The 20089-nt window shown below is 31.9% G+C and overlaps 2 protein-coding genes and 1 non-coding gene across 3 annotated transcripts; all 3 read left to right on the top strand.

The window, feature by feature from the left end:
- Positions 1 to 1304: 1304 nt before the first annotated feature.
- TRNAL-UAG lies at positions 1305 to 1384 on the top strand. Its single transcript has one exon. It is a non-coding gene; the product is annotated as a tRNA-Leu (tRNA).
- A 29-nt stretch (positions 1385 to 1413) lies between these two features.
- On the top strand, positions 1414 to 4625 carry LOC122582121 (SAGA-associated factor 11). The gene is made up of 5 exons (XM_043754481.1): positions 1414 to 1527; positions 1668 to 1717; positions 2979 to 3287; positions 4118 to 4176; positions 4267 to 4625. Exons 2-5 carry the CDS (start codon positions 1676 to 1678, stop codon positions 4268 to 4270), a joined length of 414 nt encoding a protein of 137 aa, XP_043610416.1. The 5' UTR covers positions 1414 to 1527; positions 1668 to 1675; the 3' UTR covers positions 4271 to 4625.
- A 13720-nt stretch (positions 4626 to 18345) lies between these two features.
- LOC122582929 (probable N-acetyltransferase HLS1-like) lies at positions 18346 to 19769 on the top strand. The gene is made up of 2 exons (XM_043755359.1): positions 18346 to 18549; positions 18639 to 19769. The coding sequence occupies exons 1-2, from the start codon at positions 18376 to 18378 to the stop codon at positions 19617 to 19619; spliced, it is 1155 nt and encodes a 384-aa protein (XP_043611294.1). The 5' UTR covers positions 18346 to 18375; the 3' UTR covers positions 19620 to 19769.
- The last annotated feature ends 320 nt before the right edge of the window (positions 19770 to 20089 follow it).

Below are 20089 nucleotides of genomic sequence, written 5' to 3'. Positions count from 1 at the left end.
GCGAAGAAGAAGCTGATGGCAGAGTATACACCCATCATCCAAGGTCCCGACAGTGTTTGGTTGGTTTTTTAATGGGCTTATATGTTGTTTTAATAATTATTCTGTACAGGACTTTATAGTATGTATTGTTTTTCAGTTTTCTAGTTTAATGTGTGTTGTAATTTTTTTTCTAAGTTTTTTTAATATTTTTTTTATATTTTTATTAATGAAGCATGCTTTTTTTTAATTAACTGAATGGTTTTTCTTATTGTTATTGTTAATACAATTACAGTTATATATATGTATATTGTATTTTTAAATGTTTAAAAATAAATAAATGGTGGGTCCTCGACTAGTCCTGACATTGTGGGTGTTTTAGAGAATTAGTCCTTGGTTAGTCTTTGGACTAATGTGGAACTGATATGGTGCTAACAGGGACTAGTATTTGAAAGATGAGTGAAAGGTATTATGAATACTCTAAGCAAGTCACTACTCGGTAGTTATTTATTTAAGCTTTTTTCATAGGAAAGGACAAAAATATGTTTCATATCAACCCAAAATAACCATTTGGGACATGTTACGCAATCTACTCTACCTACCCTTTGGTTTTGTTTTTTACTTTTGGGATTTTGTTTTCACAGCTAGCATCACATTTCTTTGGTAAACTTCTAGACTCTGTCACACATCCAAGCAATAGTGAAGCAAATAGCAAATATGTGGTTGATACTTTTGGTCAAACACATCCTTATGTAGTCGCTGAAGTATTTGATTGCATGAATTGTGGCCTGGCAATTTCTGCTGGAAGATTTGCTCCTCATTTGCCTCATACCTCTATATGTTTTCCCTAAAAGGAAGATTGATCATGTTGTATTTTCAGCATCGTCTAGTCTCTGTTAACTATTGGACCTTCATCATCTCCAAACTTTAATGTCTCTTCAACTTATTTAAGACTAAATTATTAGTAATAAAGACATTATAATTGACTAAATTAATACAATGTAAATTGACTATTATAATTGAAAACTTAAACTTTATATTAGCAAACTTCAATAAATGGTTAACCGAAAATAAAATCGAAATTAACCGACTTTTCTGGGTAACCGAAATTAACGGTTCAAAATTCTAACTAACCAAACCAAACTGAAATTCGAAAAATGGTTTGAAATTTCTAACTAATCGAACTGAACTGAAGCGTTTACAACACTAGTTATTTCACCCTCACATATGCAAGATTGCAAGACACTTATAAATGAATAAAAAAGAAATTATTTAAAAAAAGAAGTTTCGAAATATATACAATAGTTTTTAAAATAACGACAAAATAAGACAGTTTGGCCGAGTGGTCCAAGGCGTCAGATTTAGGATCTGTTCCATAAGGGCGTGGGTTCGAATCCCACAACTGTCATCACCCTTTTTCTTTTTTGCTCTATAAACAATTATCTTTTTGAATCGGATCTTTTTATTGGCCCATTAACCCGCGAATTCATCCCCAGAAATTATTTCATTTTCCGGCCAAATCCCCACACCTACATATAGATATAGATACAGGCATGATAACTGTCAATCAATCAATCTATCTATCTATCTCTATACATATATATGCTTATTATTTTTTTAGTATGAGTTTCTTTTTAAATATAATATTAACAATTAACTTTTTTTTTTTTACATTATTTATGTGAGTGTAGGTACAAGTATGTCTGGACCTGATGAAGATAATAAGTCTAATCATACTCAGGTTTTTTTTTTTTTCTTTCTCTTTTCTAATATTTAGTATGTAATAATTATTTTATTTATATATGTTATTTTTTAATGTTATAGAAATTAAACCTGAATAGAGAAAACCCCATTTGTTTACTGTTTTTTTATTTATGATGTTTTTTTATTAACGGCATTCTAATTTACATCTACTCCTAAATTACACATGACTGAGATGAAACTCGAAAATTCCCTATTAATCCACCAACACAAATGTGCGAAGTGGGACACTGGGATTCGAACCCAGGTGGATCTTCCCAAGTCAAAGACCTTACCAATGAGCCACCGACGCCATTGGCTATTTATGATGTTATATATGGAAATTACGATTTACTAAATTGAACTTTAGCTCATGGAAACATTACCACTATTTATTTATGTTGGTGAGGTTGAATTATGGCTTAGTGGGCTACTGTTTGGTGAGCTTGATTTACATGTCATTTAATGCGCCTGGATGGTTTGGCGTGGGCTGCTTGAGGTTGCTGACTGTGTGTGTGAATCTCATGGATAATGTTGACACAACTAGTTTTGATCGTATTATAAGCTTAGCTTTTTGCCGTTAGAAAGAAAATGATGTAGATAGTAATTTTAGGCCTGGTTATGAGTTACTTGGCTATGAGATGAAATTAATGTTTTTATAAGTGATATGGGATATTAGATATGTTTTTAGTTAGAGGCGACCATTTCAACGCGTTTGCTTATTAATGGACGATTTGGGTTGTGTTTAGTTACAAATGGGTCAAATTAATAAAACTCTTATGAAAGAGGAATGGGTCAAATGGGTTGAACAGTGGTCCATTGAGAGGGGTTGTTATGATTAGAGGTGGCAATTTCAACCCATTTTGCTTATTAATGGACGGATTTGGGTTGTGGATTATGTCAAACAGGGTAAACGGATAGAAACTTTTTGGAAGAAGAATGGGTCGAATAGGTCGAACAGTGGTCCGTTGTAAGCCATACCACCTGCTAAGTTCTTTATTACAATACCTAGATTATTATTGCACTAATTTTGTATTATGTAGCTATAAGTAAGTTATCAATTATTAATTGGAGTTTCTTTCAAAGAAATGGACAAATGTATATTTGTATATCAACCCGACCCAGCCCTTTTGAACCTGTACTAACAATAGCCCTTTGGGACATGTGACCCAAACCACTCTATTCACCCCTTTGCCACCTCTAGAGTCTAGTTTTGTTGTGTCGTAAGTCTGCTTTTTATTTCTGGGATTTTGTTTTTACAGCTTGCATCACATGTCTTTGGTGAACTTCTAGACTCTGTAATGATGGATGTGGCATCTGAGTGTCACCGAATTGCAAGATTGGGACTCGACCGTAATTTAGATGATGAAGAGGAAGAATTGAGGCTGTCGGCACAAGCCCGGGCCAGGGTAGCAGATCCAAGCAATAGTGAAGCAAATAGCAAATACGTGGTTGATATTTTTGGTCAAACACATCCTTCTGTAGCCGCTGAAGTCTTTGATTGCATGAATTGTGGCCGGGCAATTGTTGCTGGAAGATTTGCTCCTCATTTGGAGAAATGCATGGGGAAGGTAATACTTCAGTTTTTCTCATCTATCTTGAATTCTAACTTCGTTCTTTTTATTTGATAATTTGATTATATCTCTTTTTGTGGTTGGATATGAAGTATTATTAATCTGTAAACCGTTGTACTCATTCCAAGTTTGTTAAGATAAAAACTATTCTATTAATTTACAAGATGTGGGCAGGTTGGTTAATGTCTCGATATGGGATATGGTGAATAGGTCCATTTTGGTATAATGGTATTGGTCCAACCGGTTCTGGTTGGACTCCATCAATACATTCCTCATCCACATTTTTTCAATTTCTATAAAGGAAAATGTTTGATGTATTAAATAGCTCAATGTTATGACTTCAACTGGACCAACTCCAAGTTTATTATAATGCAAACATGCTAAGTTACTTTCGCTTCAGTCGACCCATTTTCATGTTTCTATATTAGCCAAGTGTTGAAATATTATCTGTTTAACCGGTTGCGGATAAGTTACAACTCAAATTGTTATTTTCTGTATGCGAGTGTTAATCACAAATTTTTATTTCATTCCTACTTATTGTGCATTGATGCGTTAAGAACTCTGATAATAAACAAGGTGTATGCTTGATATGGGTCTTTCTTTTTGTTCCGCTTTAGTTCTTTGTGTACGATCAAAAGCTTGAAATTCCATTTTCCACCCCACCTTTCCTTTTTTATGTCTTAGGGGATTCTGTATGTGATTTTTTCTCATATCTAGTGTATGGAGTCTCCACAATTCATATGCTTGCTTCTTTTGGCATCATAAAGAGGATCCATAAAATAAGTATGTTATAATCCAAGTTTTGGTATTGTTTTCACTTGTTGCAGGGAAGGAAGGCGCGGGTTAAAGCAACAAGAAGTAGTACTGCTGCTGCAGCTCAGAACCGGTATCATACTCGCAACTTGTCCTATTATATTCTAATACAGTAAGTATAAACAACACAACTCTTAAACAAATGCAACCTCTGGAGTTGCAGGTGATCTTCATTCTCAGTGGCAGCATTAAAGGGTCAGTGAAGGAATACTTGCTGAACTCTTTGAAGTGTTTATGATATCGATCTTTCTCCATATGGAACAAATTATCGTTAGTCATCCAGTGGTTTCCAGTATTTTGGTACTATAGTCAAGCAGAGTATAAAGCAGTTTTACATTCGTACGGCATTGCTTGATATCTTTGGTTTAAATCTTTAGTTCGCTTTAGTACAACTCTGCAAACAAATCAATCTGGAATAACCAGGACTGACGAGAATGCAACGGAATGTGTTTCTATCTATACATATCTATACATGGATGTTTATATCTATCTAGCACGTGAGTATATAGCTTATGTTTGTTATTTGTTCGGTGGAATTTTTAGGTGTTAAAAATGTCTACATAAAATAAATGTAGAAATTAGTTAAAAACCTAGGTAGGAAATAGTGATAATTACAAGCTATCTCTGACAAAATGATAGTTTTATCCTTATTTATTGAGTTTACTTATTTTGAGAATCATGATTGTTCACGTGTTTTTTTTTTCATTCACATGTAAAATGATATTAAAATATATGTTATAGAAGAAACTTTTTCAAAAAACCTTTAATTTAGGCTTTTATGAACTTGTGAATGAATTTGTTCACATGTGACAAACGGCTATTTATAAGGTTTCGAAAAAAAATTTTCTACAGCATATGTTTTTACAACATTTCACATGTGAATGACAAAAAAAAACATGTTTTTCAATACGAAATTTAGGAGTTCTCACGGTTTTTAAAAAAAAATGGGTTCTCAAAATAAGGGTCCTCTATCCTTATTTATCTATATAATAATACTTTTATTTTTGTAATTATAATTCTGTTTGAAGTACTAAGATAAAGTTGAAGGGAAGGCTACTAGATCAAAAAGTAGATCAATCGCATCCAAAGTAGATCAAAAAGTAAATATGATATTCAACCTTAATATCATTTTTTAAAACTAGATATTATATGTGAAACAAACTAAAATAAAAATATATGAAAATTTAAAAATGAAATGACATAATTAGAATCCAATTATTGCTAATAGAAATAATGTTAATAGACTGAAATAGGTCACAGATATTTTTATGTTGTTCAAAAAGAGCAGATTTTGTCAGCATAAATTTGTTATTATACAAATTAAAATGTTATAATACTTTAGTTAATTATATCAATTTTTTTTATAAAAAAAGAATACAAATCCACTCCACCTGTCGTTTATGCAAGTAAAGAATGTAATAATAAAGTGCTAAAATGATACTTGAGAGGAAAGGTGATTTGGACTTCTGGATCATGGAAGCATTAATGATTGGATAGAATGAAGTGGGCTACAAATACATACAATTCCTTTCTAGGAAATCATATCGTTTATAGTTGCCCACTTCAATTCTTAGTTTCTCCACACCATATGATCCAATCATTGGTTTTTATTTTGAACTAGCCCCGCCAAAAAACAAAACCTAACCCGACCTGAATCGGTTTTGATCAACGGTATTAAAAACTTGGTTTGACCAAACGCGGGCCTGTTAAAGGTGGACCAATTTTTTCCCAAGTTTGTTTTCGATATTTTGCCAAAAAAACGAACCTTATCTGATCCTAATAGCCAACACCAAAACCGATTTCAAACCGGTTATTGAGTTTTTGCAACTGTGTTTCAAAAAATGGGTTTTTTTTGGACCCCTCTATTTTGAACAAATACATTTATCTACAAATTTACATGATTCTAAATTTAATATGCCACTTACTACGTAAATTATTTTCAATTTATTCTCAAAACATCATAGGAATGAGACCATAGAAGTTCAAGAAAAAAAAAGGAAAAAAAGAAGTTAAAACTATAAAACCAATTATCATATTCTACTTCCTTGATCTTAAATCTATTGGCGCTTTTCTATTTCTACAACCTATAACAATTCTGCTTTTCAATTTTACATTATTTGTTTTGAAATCAAATATGATTAACTTTACTAGTACTTTTAACACACACCCAAAACAAATTTTGTAAAAAGTGTATAACAAAGACCCCCCAAAAAAACAAAAACATGCTGATTACTTGTCTTAAAGTTTAATTAAAAAACATATTTTTCTAACTTTTTAGCCGATCCAATAGAACTTAATAAGCTATTAAAGAAAAGCTTATTTAAGTTCTTTTAGACAGCTTAATACTATACGATATGATAATGACTATAATTAAGTTAAGGCCCAAAGTAACCGAATCATGAAGTTCACATAATTGCTTTTGCCACCATTCTTGTTGGATTCTACCATCAAAATTACACGTGTCCATTGTTCAACACTCTTATTATTATATTTTTTATTTTTTTATTTTTCTAGAGATTGTTAGACGTACACTTTAATTTGGTTATGTTCAATTGCCCTTTTAAATTAATGCTCTTAGCATCAGCTTCAGATTAAAAATCAATCGATCACCTACCCAAGCATTTGTTCTTCAAAATAATTTCTCAAATTTTTTAAATAGTGGGATAGCGTAATTTATCTGGAATGAACAAGCTAGAGGAGTATAAATGCATAATGTTTTTATTATAATCAAATGCATATCCACGTATGCATGTATTTATTATTAGAAATGTTAGAATGTTAAACCATACCATATTAAAGATATACCTTTTTTTTCCTTCTAAATTACCTTCTGTTTCATTCACTAATTTAATTATTACCATTAAAATACCTAAAATATTCTGTCACCACTACATTACTCCCTTTGCATTGAGCGAACAACATGCTAGTTTATTTATAACGTAACCATATTTGAACATATGCGTCTACGTAAAGACACAAATACATATACAAAAAACATTCATTTGCAAACCAAGATAAAGGCTTCATACAATTTGTTTGGATAATGTTTTAGGAATCAAAGTTTTTTATAATCTAGACATTTATGTGACAAAGTCAGAAAACCAATGTAAAAACATAAAAGTATTTAAGTAATTCTTTTGAGCGTATAAAGAAAATATATGATAAATGAAACTGTAATTGTCTTATATATTGAACATGAATATTATGCAGAAAAATGCTTAGCATAATGAGAGAAAAATTTAAAATTATAAGAAAAGAAAACAAACAAGAAGCTACCAAATGATGAAGGCAGAGAACAAAACATTTACACAAAGATATTGAGGGGTTTCCATTTATTGGAATGATTAAAAGTTGCAAAATCCATGGCCATGGTAATGGTAGTGGTGTAGGTGGGTGGGTGGGTGGGTGGGACGGCAATTTTGACACGGAACATGTTATCACGACACAATACGACATGTTCTTAATAGGTTTCATGTTTGACCTTAACAAGTTTCGTGTCTTAACAGGTCCGACCTGTTAAGACCTGTTAAGGTTCGTATCTTAACAGATCCGGACCTGTTAGAACCTGTTAAGACATGTTAAGATTATACATATATATAAAATACCAAGAATTGATATTATGATTTGATATATGAGTTTTATAAGGTAAGATGTTTATGAACTTTTGTAATGTAAAGATTATTGTCGTTATATAATAGTTGAGATTTGTAAGAGTTTGTGTATCCTTAAGGTTTTTTTTTTCAATATTAGTCAAGACTTCTATAATATACATATTAACAGGTTCCTTAACAGGTGCACCTGTTAATTTTTGTGTCGTGTTCGTGTTTGAAAAAAATGACACGATTAGTTAACAGGTCATGTTCGTGTTTGACCTTAACAGGTTCGTGTCTTAACAAGTTTCGTGTGACCTGTTATGCCAGCCTTAGGTGGGACCTTGAATGGAGTATTGGAGTGTGCATGGTGCTTAGATGGAGCACTTGGTCTACTCTTTTGGCTAAATGGTTTGTTTATGTTATTGTACTTTAGATATGATCATAGTGGTCCATAGTATAATCAGTAGTTAAAACCCAAGGACCATTTAAGAATAGTAGTTTTCTTTTATTGCCAATGAATCAATGATTAGCCGAAGAAATCGTCCACCAAATATCCCTCCAATGAGTTTCATATGTTAGTGTTGTTTACAAAGTGATCAACGATTCGGTTTAGTTTTTTCTTTTTTCTTTTATTTCTTCAATTTGATTTGATGATTCTTAAAACTCAATTTGAAAATCAAATCAGATTAATCTACAACAAAATAAAATCAAATACGATAATTTGATTTCGATTCGCATTTGATTTAACTATACCAAAGTATTTTCAGTTAAACTGTTAAATTTTTATTGGCAATATTCCTTTCGACATTTTAGCAACTAATTAACAGTGTTACTAGTGCACGTAACATAGTCTTAGCGGTTCTAGGACCATCAATGATTAGTGAATCGACAGATCTGTTTGCATCTTTTTTAGAAATATTACTTGAATGGTACTCCTAATAAACTATTGGATGTTCGTGCAATAGTTTATGTGCCGGTGATATTATTAACGATATCTTTTTTAGAGGATGTTAGAAAGATCCAAAATTCGTCACTCCATTATGTATGGATCTTTAATTTTGACAATGCAATGTATCATAAATGTAATCATCTATTTAATATTACAAGCTATTTATACATAAAACTAAATTTTATTTCTCAGTTTTTTGGGTTTAAAGTCTACCATTCATAAATTAAATTATAAACCAAATGAACAAATCAATTTAGTTAAAATCAAACCTGAAAATAAGCTCAAGCTCGACTCGATCGAGTTGAGTTATTATCGAGCTCAAGATCGACACCTATATATTCAAGCTCAAAATAATTAATAAGTCAAGTTCTAGCTTCTATGCCTCCTTTTGAGGACATATAGAGTTTTTTAAACTTAGATATATTATCATGTTTTTTTAGGTTTTGAATCTCATTATGTATAGTAAAAAGTATTTTGATGAAGTTTTTTATATATTTGAATTTTAGTTATTAATGTCTACTACTTTACATCTTATGATTTATGTTAATGTTAGAACTTAGAATTGAGTTTATAAATGTAAATGTTAGAAATTTGAAATGATATTGTTCAGAGTTTATAACATTGGATTTTAACTTTTATTATTGAGCCAAACTTGAGCCCTACATATAAGTACGGGCTCAGTTTGTGTCGACCCAGTTCTATTCAAAACTTTTAAGTAAACATCTCAAATTAAATGGTTGAAAACAATCAATGAAATGCTACGATTAGACTACATATAACTGAGTCATGAAAGATCGCAATCCACAAATAACCAAACCTAAAATTCCTGTAATATAAAAAAAATATATATGAAGCATGTAAAATCTTGGAACGATACATAACTCCAGTCGACAATTATTATATATCATACGACTAGATGGAGTATTTTCAAATCATAACCTAACAAGAGTCGGCAACTTTCGAATTTGGCTTTGGATAGATATTGTCGTAGTTTTGTCTCACTTGTTTGGCTTTCCAATTCTAAATGTCGGGTCTACGTATCCAAAGTACAATCATATCTATCTATCTATCTATATATATATATATATATATATATATATATACTACTTTATAAAGCAAACCACTCTCTTCCCTTTAAGTAATTAAGATTTCGAAATGACCATATTATCCCATTCTTTATTCACTAATTTAAACATCTTTATCTATTTACCTATAATATCTTAATGAAATAAATTACAACATAGATCCTCTAACCCTTAAAGAACTATATTAACTCATCTTACATCAATTAACTTACATTCACCATGCCACCACCACCGTCACCGCCGCACATCACTGCCACCACTGCCGTCGTCGTCACACCTTCGTCGATACTACTATCACCGCTGCATCGCGCAGACATATGTCTAGTAGTGTTTTATCCATTTTATTTGAAGTATCTTAATTTGATTTATTGAGTTTAATTTTTTTAAACTTTGATTGTAAACATTTTTTTTTGAACAGCAAATTTGGATCACTGACGGACTACTAGAGTATCATCGTGTCATCAGGTACCACCCGATCATATCAACACCAGGCAATAATGTCATTACACAAATTCAGAAGGAAACTCATTAAATACGAGAAAACCCTTATGTGAGATTCGAATCCGTGACTTTATAATCTCTAGGCCTTATCCTACCACCAAGATGTTACTAGGCTATTATATGAAATATATGAATTGATTGAGTGTATATATACTTTTGATTAATATAATTTGCATCAAGTAATATATAATACAACAAAAAAAAATTTACGGTCAAAGTCTTAAAAAGAAAACTTTAAAAGTCAAAATGACGTTTAAAATGGGAAAAATTAAGATAGTACAAGATTTTCTATACCACTGTAATGATAGTATATATAATAACATAGAAAGTTAATTCGCGTCTCGTTATGATTTTTTCATGTTTAGCTTTGATTAACAACAACTTATCTATCATTTGTCTAAGATGTATTTTATTCAAATATAAATAATCAACAATCGCTAATCATCTACTTGTTCTTTTTCAGGTAAAGCGCAAATATTTTCTTTGTGGTTTGTAGTTTTCATCTATGTCGTTAACTTTTGGTCAAAAGCATCAATGTAGTTTGCACTTCGTCCATACTTCCGTTAAGTACCCTACGTGCAAGTTACATGAGAGGCATTTTTGTCATTTCATTCTGTTTCTTTACCACTTCGTCAAAATAATCGTTGTGGTTTGTTGTTCTGCAATTTTCATCTCTGGTGCTATTTTTTTTTAATTTAGACATTTAATCAAACACATTGCCTGCGTTATATAACTCTGTTTTATCTATATACATATACAATTGTGAATGTTATGATACGCATAAATAACAAGTACCATTTAAAGAAGCAGAGTCATGACAAGAATAAGTTATTGAACATAAAAAAATATCAAACCATAAGAAGCTTGGTGCTACTTCATCAGTGCATTTGGTTCGATCTCAGGATAAGAAGACTTGTTAACATGAAATTACAAGTTCTCATCGGTTCTAAAAGTACCTAATGCAAAAACACATTGATGTTGTAAGACAAATTAAGTATCAGAAAAATATATTTCATTGTTATCGATTAATGTTTTCAATGTTAAAAAAATCGATTCATGCCATTACTCTGTTTGAGAGAGTATTGTAGTAACTTTATGATTATTATTGATTTTTTAGCTTTAGTTGTAATTAAATTTATGATTTGGAGAAATTTGATATTTTAGTAATTAGATTGGATAAAATTGATATATTTAAAGTGAGATGGGTATATTTGATATTTGTAGAGTTTAATAAGAGGAAATATGAAATTCACACTTAAAATTTTGCCTTTACAATTAATTAAAGACCTGCTAGAAGTCCATGAGCATTCGTGCGTGTAGCAGCAGGAAAGAAAAGAAGGCTTTAAAAGGTATTATTATTATTATTGCATGTCGGGTGATCTAGAAGACAACGAATGAAAAGAGGTTCTCAAATGCAAGGGTAAATATCGAATTTATCATACACGAGATTGGAGCCCTCAGTTTCTTTTGGTATATAAATAGGGTAAAGAATTAATTGTAATATTAAGTGGAATGATTTGTGCAACTTTAAGTAGATGTAAGTTTTGTACTATTGTTTACGATCGTCTATTTGACGAGCTGAGTGTCAATAAAATTTATTTTTCAAAAAAGAAAATTTATATTAGGTTTCATCCATAATGATAAAGAATAACTAATGGAAGATTTCTAACAATTTTACTATGAAAGAGATATAAAATAAATCTGCTTTATAATATAGTATAGATATAGAAATAATATATATAAATATAAATATGAATATTGATATTGGAGAGATATCAAATAAAAATGTTGCTTAAGGAAAGAAAAGAGAGAAAATTGATTTTTAACTATTTTATTTTTAAATTTTTTAAATTTTCTTTTGAAAACCCATTTCAAAAACATTTAAAAAACAAATAAAATAAAAAATAATTTTCTACACATGTATAGATATTTATACCTTACACATGTCTACACATGTATAGATATGTATTTTTTTTCTTTTAACTTTATTTTAGAATGGGTGTTAAAAATAAAAACAAAACTTTTTTTAAAATAAACATTGTCTGTCTTCTCTGCTTAAACCATCTTCTTTCAGGATTTCTTACCTATTGACATATATAGAGCAAATACATATACATAATATATCGGCAACATAAGATTTAAATGATGGACGTGCCGAAGGGGCTGAGGTTTTACCAAGGTTGTGGAAGTCGCTAGACGTTTTCAGATCGGTCGATTAGTGAGTTGAGAGTACTCGGGTCAATGCAGTGAGTACTCGGGAGATCAAAGCAGCCAATTCGGAGAGTACTCGCTCAACTCGACACCTTACCTTGTAGCGAATACTTGGATCGATTCAGTGAGTTTTAGAACAGTGGGTTTTGCTAACATTGGTGGCTAGCTCTACCTTTATTTTTATTTAAATTAGTGTAGAATATCGGCACTAAAGACAAACAAACATGCACCATTATTATTCACCTTTTGTCTACCACCTTTTATCGGTACTAAATTTGTTTAATATTTTAATGATACTAGTTTTGATTCATAGTTTGGCTTATTTTCTAGCCATGTTTGATTTTTAAAAAAATAGTTCTATATAAAATCATGAAAGGAAGAAAATTACTCCATGCACCTCAATTAAGTTAAATTTCTTTAGAAAGTGCGTTTCAAACACATCATATAATGATATTGATGAGTGTTACCTAGGATATATTATATTGTTTTAATTAGGCCTAGCTACGCTATTGCATAGTATTTTCAAAGAGAGAAACCTCACACTCATATCACCCCAAATAATCGAATCCATCCCGTAACAAAGCTCTAAGTATATATATCTATATTTATACTATATATTAAAGCAAACTATCCCCCCCCACATTCAACTATCAACCTTTGAATGACCTAATTTACCCTCAATATTTACACTACTTTCATACAACTTATCCCTAAAAATTCAAAATTACCTTAAAAAAAAGAAAAAACCCACACAGAACACAAAAACATAATACTCCAACAAAAACACACAAATTATAGTTTCTCTCTGTGTCATACCTTGAACCACCGCCGCCCGATTTGTCTTAGACCCCCAACCACCAATGCATTTTACACACGCTCAAAAAACTCCACCGCAGCCACCATACCCTTTCTCTCGCCACTACCGACTGCCATCCTCCTTCTCCGGCACCACGCTCCTTTTTCACTACCACTACAAATCACCATCACCGTCGCATACTTGGCCCACATACGCTTCGACACCACCACCTCTAAAACCACACCACAACCTTGATCGGAAAAGCCACTGCCATCCCCATATGCTTTTCGGAGTTTAGGAAGATTCGATTTATAATAAAGGTTGAAACATTGTTATATGGATGAATCTTTATGTTACTCCCTCCGTCCCATTTTAGTTGTCATGTTGACTAACTTTGACCGTAAATAACTTTGTTTGTGTCATGTAACACTTGATATAAAATATATGAATGGATTGGGTTTTTAATGTACTTTTCGTTCATATAAGTTTCATCAACTACTATATAGTACAAACAAAGTTATTTACAGTCAAACTTAGTCAACATAACAACTAAAATGGAACGGAGAGAGTATGATTTGGTATTATAGATAATTTTAGGGGGTTAATCTTTTTGTTGCAATATACTATATACAACACATGAATTTGTAGATACATTTACTCAACAACACGGTAGCACCAACTTAACCACTGCTTTTTAGAGATACCGCTGCAACGCGCGACCATCTAGTATATATATATATGTGTGTGTCACAACCATGCTGACTTCATTTGCTTAATTATTATGTTAATTGAATGTATATACATATAACAATCCAAGTCTCCTTAGCTACAAGAGACTTGGATTGTTTCACAGTTCTGCCATAATACTTTTAACCTATTTATTTTTTGTCACATAACTTTAACTTCTTTTATTTTTGGCACGAAAGTTTTGTTTTATTTAGTATTTAAACTTTCGTTTTTCTAAAACTTGCGGTGAAAGTTTCATTATTCTTACTTTTTATCACAAAAACCTGTAACCTTTTTACTTTTTGTCACATAACTTTAGTTTATTTTACTTTTGGCACGAAAGTTTTGTTTTATTTAGTTTTTAAACTTTCGTTTTTCTAACTTATGCCGCGAAAGTTTCATTTTCTTTACTTTTTATCACAAAAACTTTTAACATTTTACTTTTTGTCACATAACTTTAATTTCTTTTACTTTTGACACGAAACGTTTGTTTTATTTACTTTTTAAACTTTCGTTTTTCTAACTTTTGCCACGAAACTTTCATTCTCTTTACTTTTTATCACAAAAACTTTTAACATTTTACTTTTTGTTACATAGCTTTCAATTTTGTAACTTTTGTCATGAAAGTTTTATTTTCCTTGCTTTTCACCACATAACTTTTGGATTTTTTTCCTTTTATCAACAGAGTTTAATATTCATAACTTTTTACCACATAAATTTAACTTTTTTAACTACAGCTATCAAAGTTTTATTTTCTTTATTTTTTTACCACAAAATTTTTCAATTTTTAGCTTTTGTCAGTTTCATTTCATTTTATTTAACTTTTGCCACATGTATAGATATTACGTAATGTCTCCCGAGGCAACGCCCAGAAACAAAAACTAGTTTCATATATAAATGGAAATTCATATAACACGGGTTAATTATCATTGTGTATGCATAAGGTGCGATAGTGTTTGTTTTTCCAATTTGAAAATTAAAAAGAACATCGACTAGAGGTTGCGGCACTCCGATGTCGTCAATTGCCATTTGTTGATCGCACATTGTCATTCGTAGTGGTTGATTAGTGATAGAACATAATCAAAGCTATAAAGTTATCAAGATTGTCGATCAATCTAATATAAATTTGATTTGCATTGATATAATCATGAATTTATTTTTAAGTTCATAACTAAACCCAAATGAGTGAATGACTTCTAAGCAGTAGAGATAGATGGAATTGGGTATTGTAAAACAAGTATTAAAGTAAAACAAATAAGACATGATCTTGACCCTTAGATCATGATTAAATTGATACACGAAGATTCTTGAACCAATTGATGCACGATGATTTTCATGATGCACGGTGATTTATAGTGAAGAAAAACCTATTGTTTTACTTAATACTTGTTTTATTTTACATAAAACCAGAGATAATATACATAGAATGTTAATAAACATAGTAGGTATATATAAATCATATCTTTTTTTTAATACAGTAATAATATATAAATACAAAAATTATCATAATCCATGCGGGAAAAGCATAAGTATTGCAACTAGTACGTATGTTGGGTACTGTTATTCTCACATGCTGAGGACTTAATATGTACATTTACTAAATTTCAGGGGAACAATATAATATTTGAGTTAATGACATAAATCGTCCCTGAGGTTTACCTAGATAGTCACCCCTTTCGTCTTTTAAAATCAAAAACTTCAAGGACAGTCCTTTATAGGAGGATAAGATTCACGTTTGGTCTTTTGACTATTTAATCGTCAACTTCTCTCTGTTAAACCCCTCACGTGCCTCCCACGTGAGGGGTATTCTAGTCATTTCCATTCTAAAGGACAATGCATGACTATTTAGGTAAACCACATGGATGATTTATGTCATTAACTCTTTACAAAACCAAAAGGTGTAATTAATCTTTTAATAACAAAAAAAAAATCATTCTCTTCTTTTTCAGAATCCCTTTAAACCTTTATAACATATCTTCTTATACATATACATGAATATATCTATACATCTACATCTATCTCTTTCTAAGTATAAATCTATAGATATATCTCTAAATTTTTCATATATCTCATTCTGTTACCCTGTCTCTATCATTCTCTCTCTCTCTAAGTTAATGTTTGTACCTTCGTCTGAAACTGTTTTTGGAGTTTCCGACTACCTCACCGAAAAACCACACGCCGAACATCAACAATACCTACCCCACACCTCCATCACCCTATTGGAAAACCACCTGCCATATAAGACCAACACTACCGCCACCGTTAATCACCACACCAGCAAAAACCGTCGGTACCTCACATTTCACCGCCGCCTTCAGCCCTTCTCATCACCAACTCTGTCAGACCCATTCATCACCACCACCAACGTCACCCCACCCCTCTCGACCCTCCACACCACATTTGGCAGCCGCAAACGGAGACCCACATGTTGTTGTGCTCGCATATCCGTCGGGCACCACACCGCCGACCTGTATCTAAATCTACGAAACCTGTTGTCACCATTTATATTCGGATCCATTTATATCTAATCCGACCACCGCACCCCACCTCCGATCGATATTTATATCCAGATCTATACCTATATCTATAAATCCGATCTAATGGCTTGAAAGATTCCATAGTCTGATGGCATGAAAAAGCCCAACTGTGGTTGGCATGAAAGTGGTAGTATCCTCATCTTCATTCATTCTTTTTTTTTTTTATGTTCTCTACCTTTGATTAATGGCAACCATTTCATTTGAATGGATGAATGAAATTGGATCGATTGATCTTCAGATAGAGATATATGTATTATTGTGTTTATGTATGTGTTTATATGTATTTAATTTTAGGATATCTAGGCTTTAAGTAAGTGAAACAAAAAGATGAAAAGATATCAGATTTTTGTAAAGAGTTAATGACATAAATCGTCCCTGTTGTTTACCTAAATAGTTACGTATCATCCTTTAGAGAGGAAATGACTAAAATACCCCTCACGTGGGAGGCACGCGAGGGGTTTAAGGGAGAGAAGTTGACGGTCAAATTGTCAAAGGCCCAAACGTGAACCTTATCTTTCTATAAAGGACTGTTCTTGAGGTTTTTGATTTTAAAGGACAATAGGTGACTAATTAAGTAAACCACAGGGACGATTTATATCATTAACTCTAATTATTTTTTTCTTCAAAATTTTGTAGTACTTATCATTTTCACGATTCATATGAAGATAAAAAATATAGGATGATGTGACTTAGACCTTATATATAGTTGATTCAATAATTCTATTGTCACAAGTAAACTACGCACGGTCAACGGTAAATGGTTAAAAATCTGATTAATTAATAATGGAATAAATGGAAAGATTAACTTGTGTAATCAAAAATCTCATAGAAATTGAAATTTGAGAGGTCAAATTGAAAAGATTTCAACCCTTGAGTTAAAATTAAAAATTTAAAAATAATCTTAAAATTTTGTTTGATTTTAATTTAGTGTTGAACATCTATATGTATTAATGTACTAGATGAATACTTGCACGTAGCGGCTGTTAAATGGTGATAGTTTGGGGATTTATGGCTGCGGTGGTAATGGACTATGGTGATTGATGATGGTGAGTGGTTATGGTGAGATATGTGTGTTTGTGTGTGTGTTCAGTGTGGGCAGAGGAGAAGAAAGGAGAAAATGAAGAGTGTGTAGGATTTTGTTTGTGTACAGGAGTATTTTGGATAGAAAAAATTGTTGAATTAAGAACTCATAGTTTGCATTATAAGGGGATATAGATATGTAAACATATCAAACTAAAATAATATCATATATATTTATTTTTTCAAACATTCAGTCAGTACGATATCAGGAAAATGTCACCGTATAACGGTGAAATCCTACACGTACCTAGACATCGACTCATCGAGATATTGACTATCCCGTTACAAGTATACGGAGGGGAAAACACCAAGACTTGTCATCTCTATTGATCAAATTTAAGACCTTGGATAAAACCGAGAGTGACTCAAACCAGCTAGGCTAGACATCATTGGCTATCATAAATACTACTCTATCAACCTATATAAATTTAAAAATGACACCATTATTATTAAACTAGATAAAGTGTTAAATTACAGCCCTTATGTTTGGGTTGGATGGCGATGGTTTAAAGAAAGCATACCCCCAGAACCTTATAAATCAATAACCCCTTTACCCCATTTGATTTCAAGACACTTGAAAATTAAAATGTATATGTGCTAAAATCCCTAAAACCTCCAAAATCTTCTTCTTTTAAACCCTAGTCTACTTATTAGCTGTCCTTATCTAATCTTATAGAAAAATCCTTTTTCATATTTATATATACAATCTATATTTATATATATATATATGTGTATATGTATATGTATATGTACATAATATTTTATTGAGTTTTTTGTTGTTAAAGTGCAAAACTATGGTACTTGAGGAGATTAAAGTTAGAACCTATGATGGAAGTGTTGATAGAGCAAGACTTGAATTACTTGAAAAAAGATGTGAAGTAGGACCATCACAACATCTATTTCTTTTCACTGATACCATGGGTGACCCCATCTCACGAATTCGCAATAGTCCCATGTACATCATGCTGGTAAAACTTGTACATCCAATCTTTTATATCTTAAAATTTTATTTCATTATTATCTCAAAGTTGTATATAAGTGGCATGCTTATTTGTAGGTTGCTGAATTGGACCATGAACTAATTGGTGCCATACAAGGTTCAATAAAAGTTGTTACAATAAAAGACTTGGCTAAAGTTGGCTACATTTTAGGACTAAGGGTCTCACCACTTCACCGTCGTAAAGGCATTGGTTCGCGTCTTGTGCAACATTTAGAAGAATGGTTCGTTAGCAACCAAGTGGACTATGCATACATGGCAACAGAGAAAGATAACGATGCATCCGTTAATCTCTTTACAAATAAGCTCCAATATGTCAAATTTAGGACACCCGCGATCCTCGTTCATCCTGTGAAATCTCGTCCCCTCAAAATGTCATCAAAGATCGATGTTTTTAAGATTAATGAAGAAAATGCAGAGTATTTGTACCGTAGATATATGGGCATGATCGAGTTTTTCCCATGTGACATTGAAAAAGTGCTTAGAAACAAATGGAGTTTAGGCACATGGGTGGCATGTGATCAAGGCGAACGCGATCGATTTGGACTACTAAATGGTGATCTTCCAAAGAATTGGGCTATGTTAAGTGTTTGGAATAGTGGAGGTTTATTCAAATTACGAATAGGAAAAGCTCCAATATCATGTTTGGTGTACTCGGAGGTGTCAAAAGTGATGGATAAAGCCTTTGCATCATGCTTTAACATGCCAATATTATTGTGCAATTTCTTTGAGCCATTCGGGTTTTATTTCATGTATGGAGTGCACCAAGAAGGTCCATTGTCAGGGAAAATGGTGCGAGCCCTTTGCGAGTACGTGCACAACATGGCTCGAGTTGATGCGGATTGCAAGATGGTGGTGACCGAGGTTGGGAGTTATCATGAGAAAGTGAGAACTCATATCCCACATTGGAGGTTGCTTTCATGTCTAGAGGATTTGTGGTGCATAAAGGCTTTAAAAAGTGAAGACAGAGAAAATGTTAATGAATTGAGCACAAGAATCACACAAACAAGACCTCTTTTTGTAGATCCAAGAGAGGTGTGAATGTGACTTACTATACATGCCACCACTTCTTTATTTGTTATTTGTTCTTATCTTAATTTGTTCATATAAATATATTGACGAATTAATTAAACAATTGAATCTTATTTCGAAGATTTGACATGTTCTTATCTTAAATTGTTCATAAATATATCGACGAATTATACAATTCAATCTAATTATAAAGATTTGACATGAGTAATCGTGGGTACCTATAAGCCTCAAAGTTTATATAGCATGACATGAATCATTCGAAAAGGTCCAAGATTTCACTTTCGTTCACAGTGTCTGATTGTTTCGTCAACAATTACTTAAAGATTGAATTAAATGAGGTAAATAAATGAGAAATGGTCCCTTATGGTTTCTATGTATACTTATGTGCTGGTATCTATAGCACTACAAGAAAAATGTAGTCTATTATATATGGTAGGGCCAAGTGAGCAATAACCGAACTGAAAACCGAAAAAACCTTG

This window comes from Erigeron canadensis, chromosome 9 (genome assembly GCF_010389155.1).
Source record: "Erigeron canadensis isolate Cc75 chromosome 9, C_canadensis_v1, whole genome shotgun sequence".
NCBI lineage: Eukaryota > Viridiplantae > Streptophyta > Magnoliopsida > Asterales > Asteraceae > Erigeron > Erigeron canadensis.
This window is presented reverse-complemented; position numbering and strand designations above follow the sequence as displayed.

Bases quoted from the DNA above. Each gene is read 5' to 3' on its own strand.
- LOC122582121 (XM_043754481.1), top strand. From the start codon at position 1,676: ATGTCTGGACCTGATGAAGATAATAAGTCTAATCATACTCAG. The intron at 1,718-2,978 runs GTTTTTTTTTTT...TTGTTTTTACAG, and splicing joins ATAAGTCTAATCATACTCAG to CTTGCATCACATGTCTTTGG. The intron at 3,288-4,117 runs GTAATACTTCAG...CACTTGTTGCAG, and splicing joins TGGAGAAATGCATGGGGAAG to GGAAGGAAGGCGCGGGTTAA.
- LOC122582929 (XM_043755359.1), top strand. From the start codon at position 18,376: ATGGTACTTGAGGAGATTAAAGTTAGAACCTATGATGGAAGTGTTGAT. The intron at 18,550-18,638 runs GTAAAACTTGTA...GCTTATTTGTAG, and splicing joins GTCCCATGTACATCATGCTG to GTTGCTGAATTGGACCATGA.